Genomic DNA, 16795 nt, shown 5'->3' with positions numbered 1-16795 from the left:
CTTTGCACTGTTTTAATGACTTCCTCCCTTTCAAATGATAAAGTAGATTCAGTGATAATTCCTGATCTATAATTATTTCCAAAAATTGCCTTTTTTACATTTTTAAAATCTTATATAACTTGATACAATTCTTTAGAAGAGGCAGAGACTTTGCGATTATAGAAAATCCTTTAAAATCGGTAACAGACGTAAAGAACCAAGGAAGTTTAACTAACTTAAATTTAACCGATGAAGTTTAACCAATAAAGTTCTTATCAGATGAATGCATTGAAAGCAACACCAGATATAAATCACTTTGATGTTTTCATAATATATGCGAACATTGTCTAATGAGTGATGTGATTCTGCTAAACTAATCTAAACCTATCACTGTGGCTTATTTATAGCTAAAATTCTCAGCTAAATAATTTGCATTTCGAAGGCCTCGGCTTTAAGTTAGTTGCGCTCAAGTATATTGTAATGTCATAGATATACACAAAAGAGGAAGACAAGTGTGTAATAAATTAAAAGTACCTAAAAAACGAAGTTAGAAAAAAAGGCTACGAGTTTTTACAAACTTGCAGTAACACCCAAGAATCTCTTGTCAACTGCATTTGCAAGTAAAAATGTGTATATGAATATATATATAATAATTAAAGAAAAGAGAACAAACGATAAAAGACCTATGTGGGCAAAAACTTTACGCATTGAGCTGCAAAATTTAGAAAAAGGTTGAAAGAAAATTCCTAGTTCGTACGCTAAAAGTTGCTCAGATACTATGGTTTCGTGAAAATATTAACATAAGTAAAATAAAGTGCAATGAAATGTGTAACAAAGATTAGATAAACAATATAAACACTTGAATATTTACAAATAAAATTCAACACTATTTTGAAATAATACTAGTAATGTAATATACTGATCAAAGTAAGGCATATTTTAGACATTAGAATTAAAGTGCGACAAATGACTTAAGCAAAAGTACAAAAACAAAGAAGCGGTAAATGGTAGATTAGCCCAATTCGAATTTCATTAAGGCTCTTCAGGGGAAATTATTTTTAATGATTTTCGAATCCAGCTAACTCCATATCGCGTTTCGCCGAAACAAACAATTGAAACTGTATACGAAACACTTTTTATAAATTAATTGAAAAAACTTCGCCATAACTTTAGTCTCAATTCTCTGTTCCAATTTCCCGACGCGTCCGCTTGAAGAAACACATTAAGGTGTGATAATAACTACAGATAATGGGCAGGTAATGCCATTGTACAAAATAAAATAAAATAAATAGTGATTTGCTATTAGTCAAAATATACAAGATTTTATGGGAGGATCGTATATATATATATATACATCGTATATATACGGTATACATTTCATATGATTTTTATATGAACCCATATATCTTTTATAGTTTGGAAAGATGTGACAGCATACGACACAATCACTTTTCATATGAATCTAATAAAATGAATAAAATTTACGTAACCCGAAATTTGACAAGATATTCTAATGTAATTGGGTTGCCAAACCTATCTGCTTAAACAAGATAACATCAATCATTGATTGATAAACTGTACAAACGGAAACAATCGCAGTCACCTCACTTACTATATAGTAAAATATTTATATCTTAAGCTTTGTTAAATTTTTATATCATTTATCTATTTATCAATGTGTGTAACCTTTCAATACAGAATTTAATATTAATGTATGTATGCGTTTTATTTGAAAAAAGCAACATTTTAAATTTAAGAAAATAATTTACTTCATTTTTTATCGTTATTGGTATTAGTTACGTGCAGATAAATAATAACAGTACCTTCATTTTGAAAGTGAACATTTGTGGTATCGAACAGTCATGTTGTCAGAACATTATGGAATTGGAAAGTTATGTCAAATGTCATGAAATCGTTTTCGGGCTAATAAGATATCAGGAAAATGATATCCAGTGATCCTTTTTTGTTAGTCACTGTTCTAAGCTGCATTTTTATCAACCTCAAAAGAAGAGTCTCCCCCAAGCTTCTGTCTTGAACTGCACACTCTTTAACATCATGATTAATGATTTGATAACTAAACTGAATAAGATCAATTTTACCGATATTTTGTGCCGCGCTGACTATGTAACAATCTGGTCCACCAGCATATACCTGTCCTAAAGCAAACGCTAAATCTGGTATATTAGCATTTTAAATTATGGCGTACAGAAAACGACATGATTATGAACAAGACCAGAGCACATCTATTCACTCTGTCAACAGCAAATAAAAAACATCAGATAGACCTTCAGTATAATGCCTCGTTAATAGTTACAGCGCCTACAACCAAATACCTGGGAATACAACCAGACTTTTCGATGAAATGAGCTTAACATATCGATGATATAGCGACCAGGGCCACCTAGAAGATATGCATACTAAAAAGAATCACTAAGACCGAATGGGTTGCAACAGATCAAGTCCTTGCGACCACCTGTAAAGCACAAATTAGGTCAATGATGGAATACGGATGAGAAGCCTTTTCTACAGCTAGCGAAACCGTAAAAATGAAGCTCGACTCCGCTCAAAATAAGTCTCTACGAATAGTTTGTGGTGCTTCGGAATCCAATCCTCTCCCTTGAATATCAGGCACAAACAGAATCTCTTGAAAGTCACCGAGACAATTTTATTAATGACCAAGTGTTTTCTTTAATAGTCATTAGCCTTACGCCACTACAAGGGCCATACATGGCGACCATTTCATTATGTAATCACCTAACAGATGGCTACCGTTGCCTCCTATGAAATGAATAGACGGACAGTTACAATCATGTCTTCTCCGGGATTCGAACCCGCGCTCATCGCTACGCGTGAATATGTACTCAATAATTATGTATTTTATGTCTATTTTAATTGGGAATTAGTTCCTGTTTTCCATTAGACGTTTTAACACCTTTGAAGAAATTATGTATTTTTGTAGCCTTTTTATAAACAATTAGATACATGTAATGGACCAAATAATAGCATTTTTTAGAAAATGTGCTTGATATTGTTGGAATACCAGTCAATTTGTATAGACTGGACTTCTATAACAAATCTGTAGTTTTGCATAATTTAGAATTGCATTGAAAATATTAAGAATTAGTTTTCTTTCCTTCTTTTTTTATCGTCTGGGAGCCAAGTTATTATTTACAAAAACATTTGCTTCTGTGGATAATAGTAAAATAGTGTACATATTACAATGAACTTTCCAACTGCAATTTCGTGATTGCTTTGTGGATAACTGCGACATCACAGAAAAGACAGACGGACAGACTAGCAAAGGAAGGATGTTCTATGCCTCAGCCAATGCACTCCCTAACATACAGAACCATATGCAGCAAAATTACATCTACAGTCAAGGGGACCGTGGACAATGCGTGGAGGCCGGCTGCTGTTAGTAAAAGATGGGAAGCGATAATAACAAAATCCATCCCCCAACAATCTGCCCCGGCACGTCGCTGTAGCCATTTTCAGACTGAACCACAGGTGACGACTACTTCCAGAGCCATCTCCATAAAATCGGCATTGTCAGCCCCCCATATGCCCTGTATGTTACTCAGGGGAAAGGAACGCTTATCATCTTCGCACTTGCAACGATGTGGAGGTGGAAACCCGAGAAGACGCAATGAAGGATGGGCATGGCTATACTGGAAGGCGCGGTGTCAAATGGCTTACATGGCTAAAGACAAGCGTTTGCTGAACAAGAAGAAGAAGGTTTAATTTACTTACAATAAAGCGTATGCTGATTGAAGTATAAAAGATCGAGAACCTATTCTTTAGTATAAACAAAGTGTGATACAAAGGAAATAATATTAAAACTCACTCCACAGCTGTCCCTCCCTCCTTCAGGAAAGCCGGCACAAAGCATGCCACTCGAAATTCCTGTAGGAAATTGGCGAAGAAAATTTGAGAGTCTATCTCGGTATGTGCGATCGCATTGTGGATTGGAAACTACAGGAATTGAACTCAGTACTTTCAGTCGGTTGGTCATGACGCCTCCTATAACAAAAGAAAGAAAAAAGTATTTCAATGTCATGCTTTCATAACCAGTATAAAGCTTAATTTCAGGAAAGAATATGTAATGAACACAAACAGAATTTTCAGACGAAGATGCACATCGATGAAAATTACATATTCTATCAATGGATGACTTTATTGTAAAGTTATTCAGTGATGGATTGTGTAGCTTAAATTATAAAATATCGCTGTGAAACATGTAACTTTACTCATTTCTTATCGAATGTTGAAAGAACGACAACAAAAGCTTGAAAAATAATATTTTCCTTCCTCTTCTAATTTTGCATGTCCTATTCTTCTTGTGTTTGGTTACATATGCCTACTGTCAAGGTCAATTTTTCTGTATTCCTACCAAGAACCTCAAGTTTTTATATCAAGTTTCAAGATGCTATCCAGTGAAAGATTTAAGTATTTAAGAGTTAGATAATTTAAACTGCATTTGTTTCCTTATCCAGGAACATTTTCTCCCAGGGTTTTGTTTTAACCAACTTTATAATATCTTGACAATTTTTTGTTCATCTTTCTTGCTATTTTATCTAGAGTTCGATTTTTCAGGCACACGATAAAGAGTTAGGTAGGTAATAATGAATATTTTCGTCATTTGCTTTTCTTCCCTTTCAGTGAGGGTTAAAATTTCAAAGCTATTTATAACATTTTTGCACTGCTATTGAAAAAACTGCTCATAAATTGCTGTCATGCTTCCAGAAGAGAGAATTAGACTTTATAGAACCTTTATATGGATCCTTGTAAATCACTATGAAAATGGCCGAGCAGTATGTAATATTCTCGTGACTTCTTCTGTGCAGTATCCTCACCGACACTCGAACACTAGACCTTCTGGTATTCCATTTACACCACGAAAGCTATTGGTAAGGAAGGAGAAAAATCTTACAATTTCTCTCAGCTTAAGAGAAGGAAAGGATCCAGGAAAAAGGCGATCTTTCTGACTTCATGGATCAGAAACTTTTACAGAAAACTATGAAGCTGATCTTCATGATTCATTTGCTAATTACATAAAATAATAGTCGTCTAGATTTTATTGAAATCGTTAGAAAGCATTTTCCTGAAATCTTTTAAAGGGAAATCTAAACACAAGATTTCTTTCCAGCGAAGGAAAAAGAAGAAATTATCGAACTACACTCACTTCTAAAAGTTAAGCAAGGAGAGGAAAAAGCTAATTTCCGGAAGCCAATAAGAACTGAAGAAGATGCAATTCGCTGCAGAGGTAGATGGAAGTATGTTAATAAGTTAGGTAACAGCCAATCGCGCTTTCATGTCAAGAAATATGCAAAAAAGGCAGTCTTATAAGAAACCAGCTTTATGAAGGGTTACAGAAGTTGATTGTAAGTGCTGATAGGAGGTGTTTAAAACTTTCGTACAACTTGTTTTCAAGACATACGTGTTTCTATGAGTTCCAGAAGACGAATGGAAGATTCTGAGCGCTGGCGTGCTGTGGGCCGCATTGAAGCAGGACAGACGATCACAGATGTTGCTCTTTTCTTCGGCGTTCATCATTCTGTAATTTCACGTTTATCGAAAAAATTCCAAACCACACAGACAGTTGTCCGAAAACCCGCAGCCTGTCGCCCAAGGGTTACAATCCCCGCGGAAGATCGATATATTGCTATTGTAGGCAAGCGGAATCGCAGAGCGACCTCCACATGTGTGATATCTATGGTTACATGTCCATTGGTAAGGCGATATCTGCAGCTACTGTACGCCGAAGATTACACATGAGTAGACTGTACGCCCGATTACCTCGAGTTTGTGTTCTTCTATCCGTCCAATCAAGAAGGGCACGATTACAGTGGTGCCGGGAAAATGTCAATTGGAATGTGTCTGACTAGGGCTGTAAGGATCTTAAGTTTTACTAACGTTTATTTTTATTTTAAATCTTTACTATCACTTCTTATTTTCTACTTCCGACCAGAATTAAAAGCTTTAACTTATTTATGCAAATTTGTCTGGCGAACGCCAAGTACTTAAGTTGTGGCTTTTTGCCAAGCGAGAGAGAGGAAGGAGTTAGTCGAAGCAGGCCGCTTGCCTTAGAAGTTTTACTCGGTTGCTGGTTGCCTTCCAGGCCAGAGGTTTAATCCTCTTGATAATTTTAAACGTATTGTAGTGTTAACAGTTCTCTGTACTACATACGGCTTCCTGTTAATATCCGGCCAATCTTCGACGTAGGCCCTTGTTTATTATTCCAAAGTTAAGTTAGAGTTTAGTTAAATATTTTTATATTCTTACGTTCAGACCACAAGTAGTTGGTCTCTGTATTCCGAAGTACGGAAATTATTGTAAAGAGTGAAAAATAAAGGGTTTCGTATACCCTTCCTGTGTATCTTGTCTACTTCCCACATTTATTGAACATAGCTTTAGTAAGCTCCCTGTTCCGAGTCAGGGCCTTTGCATGTTCCCAAAGAAAGTAAGGCGGAACACTGAACCTGATAGAGCAATGTCATGTTTACTGATGAGTCAAGATTTGCTCTGGAGCCAGATGACAAGCGTATAAGGATATGGCGTGAACAACGAAGCAATCAGTCCCAAAACATCACCGAACATCACGCATTCCGAGGCGGAAGCATTATGGTGTGGGCATAGATTTCATTAGGATACCGCACCGAACTGTACATCTTTAAACGGGGTTCTTTGACGACTGTTCGGTATCCAGATGAAGTCCTAGAACCTATTGTGAGATTGTACGCTGCAGCAGTTGGCCCTACTTTTATTTTAACGGACGATAACGCACGTCCCAGTAGAGCTGGCATCGTCGATGACTACCTGGAGAGTGAAGGGATTGCGCGTATGGCGTGGCCAGCATATTCGCCCGACTTTAATCCCATTGAAAATCTTTGGGATGCTCTCGGCCGTGCTGTATCTTTACGTTTCCCACCTCCAGCCACTCTTATTGAGCTGGAAACTAAGAGAAGAATGGCGATTGCTTAATTCTGCGGTGGTTGATCACCTAATTGAAAGCATGGTCACAAAGTGTAAACTTTGTATACAGATGAGAGGGGGTCACATACCCTATTAATGTCCTTTTTTTCATTTTATGCTGTTTATTTTCACTTTATACATAATTAAGTCTCCAGTATGTCATTATCTGATAACTTACAAAAATTCAATATTGTTTTCATTTCTGTATATAATTATTGATTTTGTTTTTATGAATAAATATATATATATGCTACTTTCCTCCCGAATTTTGTGTCAATCAAAGCAGTATTTGTTGATTTTTTTGCATTTTACATCTTCGTGCTTAACTGCTGGAAGTGAGTGTATTTTTTGATGAAAACCTTGAATATTCTAAGAAAACATGTATTTTAAAAAAAATTAGTTTAAAAAACTAACAATTTTTCTGAAAACCCTGATGACGTCGTCGTCTTTACGCTGCCTTTCTCGGCAACATTATTTGTATGAGAATAATAGCATAGCTTATTGTTGGAGCCGAACTTCTGCTTTCTGTATGAAGGAATGCAAGCACATCCATCTAACAGAAGAACATTGAGGATTAATTTTTTTATTCTTCAGAAATAAGACTAATTTTAGTTATAAAAATGTATAACCTCGCAAAATATATATCCGTCTAGTCATTTTCCTGTTTAATTGCCGGAAAGAAAAAACATAAACCGTTTCTATGAGTATTTAACTGTGAATTATTTCTTTTGGGTTATGAATAGTCATTCTCAGTTAGAGTTTCTACAGCAAAATTAGGATTCTTGAAATAGCTGTCTGCTACTTGAGGTAATTTCACAAAAAAATTATTCTCCTGACTAATTAAAAATAAGCGTATTAATTTTAGATAACCATGAAATATTTTTTGAACTAGTCATTTGATAAAATTTTAACTTGGGAATCCATTAGACGTTTTGTCAGGGTTAAATTATACAATTTTTAAATGGTTTGAGGACCACTGTTATAAAGCACTTCCATGCGAATAAATGTGTTTGTTGGCAGAAGATGTAAACATATTATAATCCGGTAATAATTAAGCTTTGAGCTTTCTTTTACCTTAACCTTTGAGCACGGTTATTCCGAATTTATTTTGTCGTGCCGTACTCTTCCTGGCTCTATTCTGAACATACTATTCCGTTATTCAATTTTACGTTCCTATAACTATTTTAAATGCAGAAAAGGTTAGTAGGTGACAGCAAAAATCCTATAAATTTGATTTTATAGTAACAAATATTTATTATTGAAATTTTTAGAAGACTAGAGAGTTGACTTGTGCATTTTCTTTCATTTCCATTTTATCGCATATTTTTGTAAAATGAGCGTTACTTTGCTGAAGAAGATTATAGCCTCCGTAGGATTTGGATGTGATTCTGGGGCATTTTTCCGAAGCACGTTTCTGTTACTGGATTACACATCTCATTTTGCGAAATTAATCATATGAATAAAAATTGTAAAAGTTTCAAAATGCAATCATTTATAAGCTGGTATGCCATTTTATAGGAAAAAATTCATAATCTTATTAGGTAGTAGCATAAATTAATTACACTGTTCTTGTAATTTTTGTAATTTTGTAATATAAATTCCCGCACTGAAGCTTTTTTTTATGCTACTGTATGTGAAGAAGGCCATAAATAAGGTAAAAAAATAAATTTGAGTTTTAGATAATTTCATATCGTCAAAATTAAATTTCATAGCATCAAATAAAATGTTTAAAAAGTAAAATTTCAAGAAAAACATTCTACTAAATTATACCAACCGTTTCAGAAATTTGTGATTAAATAAAATACGAGAATTTAAATAATCGATGATTTTTGAAAATATTTATGAAAAGTATGCCATTGTTAAATGGTTAAAAGAAGATATTTAGATATTTGTAAACGTTTTTTATTTACACATTTGACTTTAACTCTTTGAAGGGCGGTGGTTACCTACAGTAACATCTTTTCTATTGAACGTCTTCCTCACTCGTGTGAGTGGTTTTCAAGACTGACCGATTCTGAAGTTCCCTTGTAGCTCTTTAGATGGCAATCAAGAAACATAAGCCAGTAGTTGATGCAGCAATTCGTCTTCAAGAAAATAAGCATCAGCCATCGAAGACAACATCACGAAGATGAGCACTCTGCAGCACCAAGAAAAAGCCTGTAAGAACAGCGTGCGAATGCAGCACATACAAAGTTGCACTCTGCTTGAAAACGAAAAACTGTGTCCATGAGTACCATAGAGACGGATTTGTAGAGATGTGGTCACTGACACTAACCACCAGAAGTGGTCATTTTTTTTTCACACGTCTTGGGCAAAATATGTGTAATTGTCGCAAATAATTCTATTGTAACACCTGATGTAGTAAATAAAACAAGAGTTTTGCTGAAAAAGTTAATTGCCTTTTCCTGCCCCTCAAAGAGTTAATAGCTAAAAGCAAAAATATTTTCTTCAGTATGAGCTTGTAATTAAAAGCTAATAATGGCAAATATTTACTCGTTCTTGCATATATGATACGTCAACTAAAAACTTTTAAATGGTATTTAGTTTGCATAACATAAATATAAAGAAACAGTTTATTTATAGGCATTACCGACGCATAGGCTAGTAATATTTTCTATTTATTGGTAGTAAGCTGTAGATTGGTAGAATAACTATCACAGCTGGTAGTGGGACAATTATTCTATCAACAGAGCCCGCTTCGTTAGTGTTCTCGCGTTTAAGAGAAGAGATACTGGTAGGTGTTAAGATCGAATTTTATCAACTGAAAAGGTTTAAAAACTATTTTATTCTTCAACACATACGTCATAGCTGATAACGGCATGAGGAATCACAAGTCAGAATCTAAACCTTCTATCCGCAGTGCAGCAGAGTACGTCATCCGCTGACGTAGGTAACGTTATCTGGGTACCCATTTCTTTCGGTGATGACGCTCCATCGTGCCGCCCGCATTAATTTCAAAGGTAAGCAAGACTTCTCGGTCAGTCAGCCATCTTATTCTCCGTGAATCCTCAAAACTATTTATAGACGCCAAGCAAGAATTATATTTGAAACTCCCCCCATAAAATTGGCAGTGATCGCATATCGTACACAGGCTGTCGCCAAACGCCAGCCAGAAGAGACTGTTTTGTAAAAACTGTTCTCTTTTGTGGCTGTGCGTATCAAAATCGTACTAAGTTGTTTCCCTTTACTTTACCTGAAAAGTCATCCAGTTATACACTAGGGTACCTACGCACTATATTGATAGTCGCTAGCAATCATACGAATGTGTGTGTATATATTCTGTGTTGACTATTTTTGTGACTTATTAATCCGTCATTGTAATAAAAGTGTAGCGTTGCGCGCCTCCAACTTTCACGCAACCAAGAGGTGACGGTGAAAACTGGATAAAAGACAGAGTCTTGTTAAGGGTTTAAGTCCCTTTTTATTCAACGTAATAAATTACAAGTGCGTGCTCTTGACGCTCACAAACTGCGCCAACTCGGCGGTCAAAAAAATAATAACCTGAAAAGAAACTTAAGACAAGACTCTAACTACGAGGCTCTCTAAAAGTAACTAACCTCACCGCGTTTTACAATACCGCTGCTAATTCAGCAAACTTGAAGATCACGTTGAATGATTAACAATACTTCCAGGCAAGCACACAGGCCGAAACGCGGGGTTCTTCAATTTCTGGCTAACTACCTCCGCGCCCGTGAAGTAAGAACAGCACACCTTGAACTCGTTTCCTTTCTATTTAACTCAGAATACTTCCGCTGATAATTTGAATCCTTGCGCGTGCTACTAAAATTTACATACTCTGGAATTGGCAGTTCCAGGGGAAAAGTAAGGCTTGACAGGAAAGGTAGTTTAAACTTAAAATAAATGTTAGTTAAAATAAATATAAACCCTACATTTGCCGCTGCCAGAATTTGGAAAACTTGGAAGCAGGTCCTACAAACGACCTGTTGTAAGTTTCTATAATTCTGAACTAACTCTCGAGAACCTCGTTTACACAAAAAAAAAATCTTATGTAACAAATTGTATACTAAAATTCGGTGTATACTTATAACTCTCTCTTCTTACAGCAACTTTTCCTGCACTTCATCAATTAATCTTGGTCTTTTCCTTCCAGCATCTGGAAGGAATAAGTATCAGTATCTTTCTAAATACATTATAATTTACACTTTCTTGACACAATAAATTTTTGTTTTTAAACGATTCGTTTTCCTTAGTTATTGCTTAATTCACATTCATTCAATTTTTCAAGCATTAATTTAACTTTACCCTGGCTCTCCACCATGTGTGGTGTCAAACGGGAATATTCGTGTTTTAGTCTTACAACACTTCCCCTAACCACCATGATTTGTTAGAATTCAACGACCAAGTAGACACACCTTACTCGACATTCTACAACTCAATGAGCTACTTTAACATTCTTAAAAATTCAAGTGTAGGTGGAGAACCCTACAAAACACATTCATTCTAACTTCCCCCTCATTCATCTTTAAACATGCTGGCTTTCGCTCTAAAGCATGACTTTGTCTACAGTTTAATACTTAAATTTTGAATTCATTCCTTTTGAGCATTTTACTTTTAGCATCTAAAATTTTATGCTTCTAGACTAAATTCTACTTTTACATAACATTCAAGTATTTACGTACATTTACAAAATTTTAATACATATGCTTTTTACAATTTACCATAAAATGAATAAGAGAAAATAAATTTTTACTTTACTCATTCTTCGCCAAGCTGGCGGCAATGAAAGTAAAATTCTTATTAATACAAGAATACGAAGTTATTTTTATCTTCGGCCAAATTTTGGCTTTAACATAACAGAATTAGTCTTTCGACCAACAGAAAATGCTTGTTCTTAGCTTTTATACTTAAAGAAAATAATACTTTCGCCTTAGCTAAATAAAGTAAAACAAAACTAAGTCTCAACCGAGACATATTGACTTTCGTCAAAACATAGAACTTCGTACTTATGCATAACATTTCGGAACAAAAGAGAAAAAAATTTTATAGAAGATTTTAACTTATCTTTGAGTTTTCGATGCTTGAAACTCCGTCATTCTTTTGTGGCAATATTGTTCCCAAGTTAGAGGTTTCATGGACGTCAATCTTCTCCTTACTGACCTCCGAGTGTCGTCCACATTAGTTTTTCTTTTGCGTCCTCTGCATGCTGGCCTCTTGGGAGTAATCGTCGGGCTGTTGTCGTTTCCGTTTTTCCATGGGACGGCTGGTCTTGACGTCCTCCGGCCTGGAGTTCTTCTTGAATTTCTTCTGTTCCTGGTATTTTTGTTCCTCCTGTTGCCGTTTCAGTTTCCGGAACGGCGGCCTTGCTGGCACCTGACTCTCTGGCCCTGGGCGCGTTCTCCTTGATGTATAATTTCTCCTGCGATCCGTTGTAGGTGGTGTTTTGCTCTTTATCAAGGTTTCTTTACGCGGAGCATCTGTATTCTTTTTTTTCTTAAATGCTGGAGCTTGAAAGTTTTTCTCTTTTCATTTTGATACCGTCGTCCGGGTTGTAGAAGGGCTAGGTCTCTCTTCAGTTCTCTGCTTCTTGGGTGGTGGAACAGTTGTTGTTATCTCTGGACCTTCTACTTCGTTTAGACTTGAGTCCTGCAAGAAACTTTTAAGGATTTCAAAATCATTTGGATTATAGTATTTTTTCACCTGGTCGGGACTTGCTTTACAGATCTCCCCTCTCTCGTTCTTAAGATATAATACGACACCTTTGATTTCCTGAATTACATAGGGGCCTTCAAATTTTGGAGCTAGCTTTGCCGTAAAATTTTCTGGGGCACTTGATAAAGAAAATTTCCGCTTCAATACTTCATCCCCAACTTTAAAATCTGCTTCACGGCGTTTTCTATTATAATATGCTTTTTGCTTATTTCTTGCCGTATCCGAGCTTTTAAGCGCCTGATCAATAAGTTTTTGCACATCTTTCTGCTTAAACTCTTGCTCTCTTTGTAGCACAAAGAATAATTTATCTAAAGGCGTAATTAACTTTCTGCCTAAAAATAATTCTGCTGGGGTTTTTCCAGTAGTATCGTGATTTGCCGTTCTTAAAGCATAAGCTAATTCATTTATGTAGCCATCCCAGCGCTTGTGATGTGTGCTCACGTAACTGCGAATTATTTTTACTATGTTTTTATTCACTCTTTCTGCTATGTTTGCCTGTGGTCTATACGGAACCATTTTGATATGGCGTATGCCAAGTCCACTGCATATGTTTTCAAATATTTGACTAATGAATTGTTTTCCGTTATCGCTAATGACTTTTATCGGTGCACCGTATTTTAAAATGTATCTGTGTAAGAATGCATCTGCGACTGTTTTGGCTGACGCGCGTTTAAGTGGAACAATTTCTGTCCATTTTGAAAAATGAGCTACTATTACTAAAAGAAAACGATTTTTATTTAACTCGCTCTGGGGGAAGGGACCAAGAAGATCTATGCCTAAAATTTCATTCGGAAATGTAGCGCGAATGCTATCTAAGTACCCGGCTGGGCTGTAATTAATATCATTTATTAACTGACATTGATTGCAGGACCAGACATACGCCTTTACTATTTTGTATAATTGCTTGAAATATACCGCCTCGCGTACCCTTTTTAAAGTCTTTCTGACCCCTAAATGACCCGCTGTTTTCGCGTCGTGTAATTCCTTCAAAATGCTTAATCGAAGCGAGGCTGGGATGACTGGTTTGTACTCAAGATTTTCGTTTGTTGTTTTCGTATAAAATAATAAATTATCTATCATTTCATAGTTTTCTGCTCTATTTCTTATCGCATCGATATCTGTGTGCTCAAAGCTTTCGGGGTCTTTCAAATATGCATAGATATTTCCAAATTCAGGATCAGCTTTCAGTTCAGTGATAATCGTATCTCTAGAATCTAAAATTTTTGAAGTCAACACAGCGCATTTAAGTTCATTTCCTTCATCGTCCAGTTTTATACGAGAAAGTGCGTCAGCTACATTGTTTTCCTTACCCGGTTTATATTTTATTCTGATATTATATTCTTGGAGTTTTAAAGCCCATTTTATTAACCTGGGCGTTAGGTTTTTCCCCGAGTAAAGTCCCCAACAGCCGCATGATCCGAAAAGACTGTTACTGGCGCTTTGCCGAAATAAACTCGGAATTTGTGTACAGCCATTAATACGGCTAATGTTTCTCTTTCTGTAGCTGTATAATTCCTTTGTGTCTGATTCAATGTTTTACTAAAAAATGCCAGAGGATGGCTATTTTGCATAAGAACCGCACCCACCGCATAGTCTGACGCATCTGCTGCAATTTCCAGGTTTTCGTTCCCCTCCGGGAATTTTAAAACAGGGGCATTGATGAGCGCTTCTTTTAATCTTTCAAAAGCTGTGTTTGCTTCCGCTGTCCACGTAAATTTACCTTTCTTTTTTTTGATTACTAAGAGTGGTTCAACAATATTAGCGAAATCTTTTATGAAAGACCGATAGTAAGAACATAACCCAAGGAAAGAAGAAAGTTTCTTGGCGGTGTTGGGCGGTGGGAAATTCTTAATGGCTTTTATTTTTGAATCTTGCGTTTCTATACCCTTTTGCGAAATTTTATAACCGAGATATTTAAGTTCTTTAGTTGCGAACCTGCATTTTGAGGCGTTAAATGTAAGACCGGCCTCTTTTAATAATTTAAAAACTTGTTCTAGATCATTAATGTTTTGTTCCAGCGTACTACTCGTTATAATTATATCATCTAGATAAATTAAAGTTGATTTTCCTAGGACAGGCTTTAGAACAATGTCCATAGCTCTCTGGAATGTTGATGGGGCCCCACACAACCCAAAGGGCATGCGTAAAAATGCATAAGTGCCCGATTTTGTTATAAACGCGGTTTTATGTACGTCTTCGGGTCTCATAGCTATTTGATAGTAGCCAGATGTTAAGTCCAAAGTAGACATGTATCTTGTCGATTTGATCTGTCTAATGATTTCCTCTATAACCGGCAAAGGGTAAACTGGAAATTTAGTAATACTATTTAGTTTTCTGTAATCGATAGCAAACCTCCAAGCCCTTTTATCCGAAGGAGGAAACTCGTTCTTTTTCCTACATAGTACAACTGGACTCGCGTACTCACTATTTATGGGCGTTATTATTTTATTCTTTAACATCTCCTGAATATGTTCTTCGATGATTACGTCTTTTTGTTTGTCGTACCGATAAGGTTTAGTCCTACAATCCTACGGCAGTTACTTGTACCTTATGCGTAACTATCTGACAATTCCCCGGTTTTTCTGAAAACAAGTTAGCAAAATTACTCACCACTTGCTGGATGGCTTGCCTTTCATGGTCATTCAGATGGCTAAGGTCCACTTGCGGTGTCTCCACAGGTTCCACCACCCTCTGGTCCATTTCCAGCACCACGGAACTGTCTTGAAAATTCAATTTGGCCCTCGCGGCCCTTAAAAACTCCATACCTAAAATAAGAAGGTTTTGCAGATTTTTCACTACAAAAATTAATACTTTGAGGCTTTCCTCTTTTACCTGTATGTTTAATGATAATTTCTCGATGCAGTGACATGTTTTTCCTTGCGCCGCTATAATTTCCGTATTTTTGGTTTTAAATAATCGTACCCTATAAAAATTCTTTTTGAAGAAATTTTCGCTCATAAAATTCCCTTCTGCTCCTGTATCGATGAGGGCTTCTACTGGTACATCGCCAACCAGGACTTGTATAATTGGTAGATGTGAGTTTTTTACGATGACCGTATTTAAATGTATTTTTGAAGTTTTTTTTAAAACTTCCGGGGTCTGGACCCTCCCTTTCACAGGCCACTCTACTCGTTTAAAGCTTTCCTTTCAAGTTGTGCCTTCTGGGTACGCGGATGTTTATCTTAGAATTTTCTTTTTGGGCCTTGACCTTCGAGTTTCGATGGGTTAGCTTGCTAGCTCTTTCCCCCATAAGAGCGATTTCCATTTCTGGTTTCCTCATTTGAAGATTTCCTTCGGGTACTTTGAGAATACGTTGCCCCTCTAGCTTTTTCCGCTATTCTGCGATTTTGAAACTTCACCGCCAATTCGAAGAGCTCCTGCAATGTGCTTGGGTTTCTAATTTCGAAGTAGTCTTGAACAGCAGGTAACAATCTTGGTAAGATTATTTCAATAATCTCCGCATCGGGTTTCTTCCCATACAGCATATCCGTCAGCTTAATTTTTCGTAGAATAAAGTCCGTCAAATCTTCTATATCCCGTTGATAGAAACTATATAGTTCGGCTTCCAGCCTTGCTCGATCTTTCACTATGGGGAAGGCCTTTACTAACGATTTTTTGAAATTTTCAAATGTATATGTCTGGCTTCCAAATTCCCCTATTAAAAATTTGCCTATATTTTCCACCATAGAGGGGCCTGTCCTCTTAGTGCGGATGTGGCGATGGCAACTGTTTGTCTTTCAGGAACAGGTTAGAGCTGAAAGTGGTTTTCTAGACCTTCTAGAAATACCGCCACCGAATTTTTTCCGTCGAAATGGACGTTTGGCTTGATTGACGCTCTCAAAGTCTGGACCATGTATCCAAATCCTTCCAATTGGCTTGTCATTTCTTGGTGTTGTCCAGCGGCTTCCATCGAATTTTCGGCCATTTCAGTTCGATAAGTGTTCGGGCGCCAATGTAGCGTTGCGCGCCTTCCAACTTGCACGCAACCAAGAGGTGACTGTGAAAACTGGATAAAAGACAGAGTCTTGTTAAGGGTTTAAGTCCCTTTTTATTCAACGTAATAAATTACAAGTGCGTGCTCTTGACGCTCACAAACTGCGCCAACTCGGCGGTCAAATAAAAATAATAACCTGAAAAGAAACTAAAGACAAGACTCTAACTACGAGGCTCTCTA

The 16795-nt window shown here is 36.4% G+C and overlaps 1 protein-coding gene across 1 annotated transcript in view; it reads right to left on the bottom strand.

Moving 5' to 3' along the window:
• The window catches only part of LOC118190224 (venom protease-like), a 33975-nt gene that overhangs the window by 1235 nt on the left and 15945 nt on the right, over positions 1–16795 (bottom strand). Inside the window, exon 6 of the mRNA XM_035360900.2 lies at positions 3824–3999. Coding sequence (XP_035216791.1) covers positions 3824–3999 — 176 coding nt within the window. The remainder of the gene's footprint in view (positions 1–3823; positions 4000–16795) is intronic.

The sequence above is a fragment of the Stegodyphus dumicola genome, chromosome 8, assembly GCF_044657685.1.
Source record: "Stegodyphus dumicola isolate Sdum_Otavi_A_Nest chromosome 8, ASM4465768v1".
Taxonomy (NCBI): Eukaryota; Metazoa; Arthropoda; class Arachnida; order Araneae; family Eresidae; genus Stegodyphus; species Stegodyphus dumicola.
The sequence above is the reverse complement of the archived record's forward strand: the minus strand, read 5'-3'. Positions and strand labels throughout refer to the sequence as shown.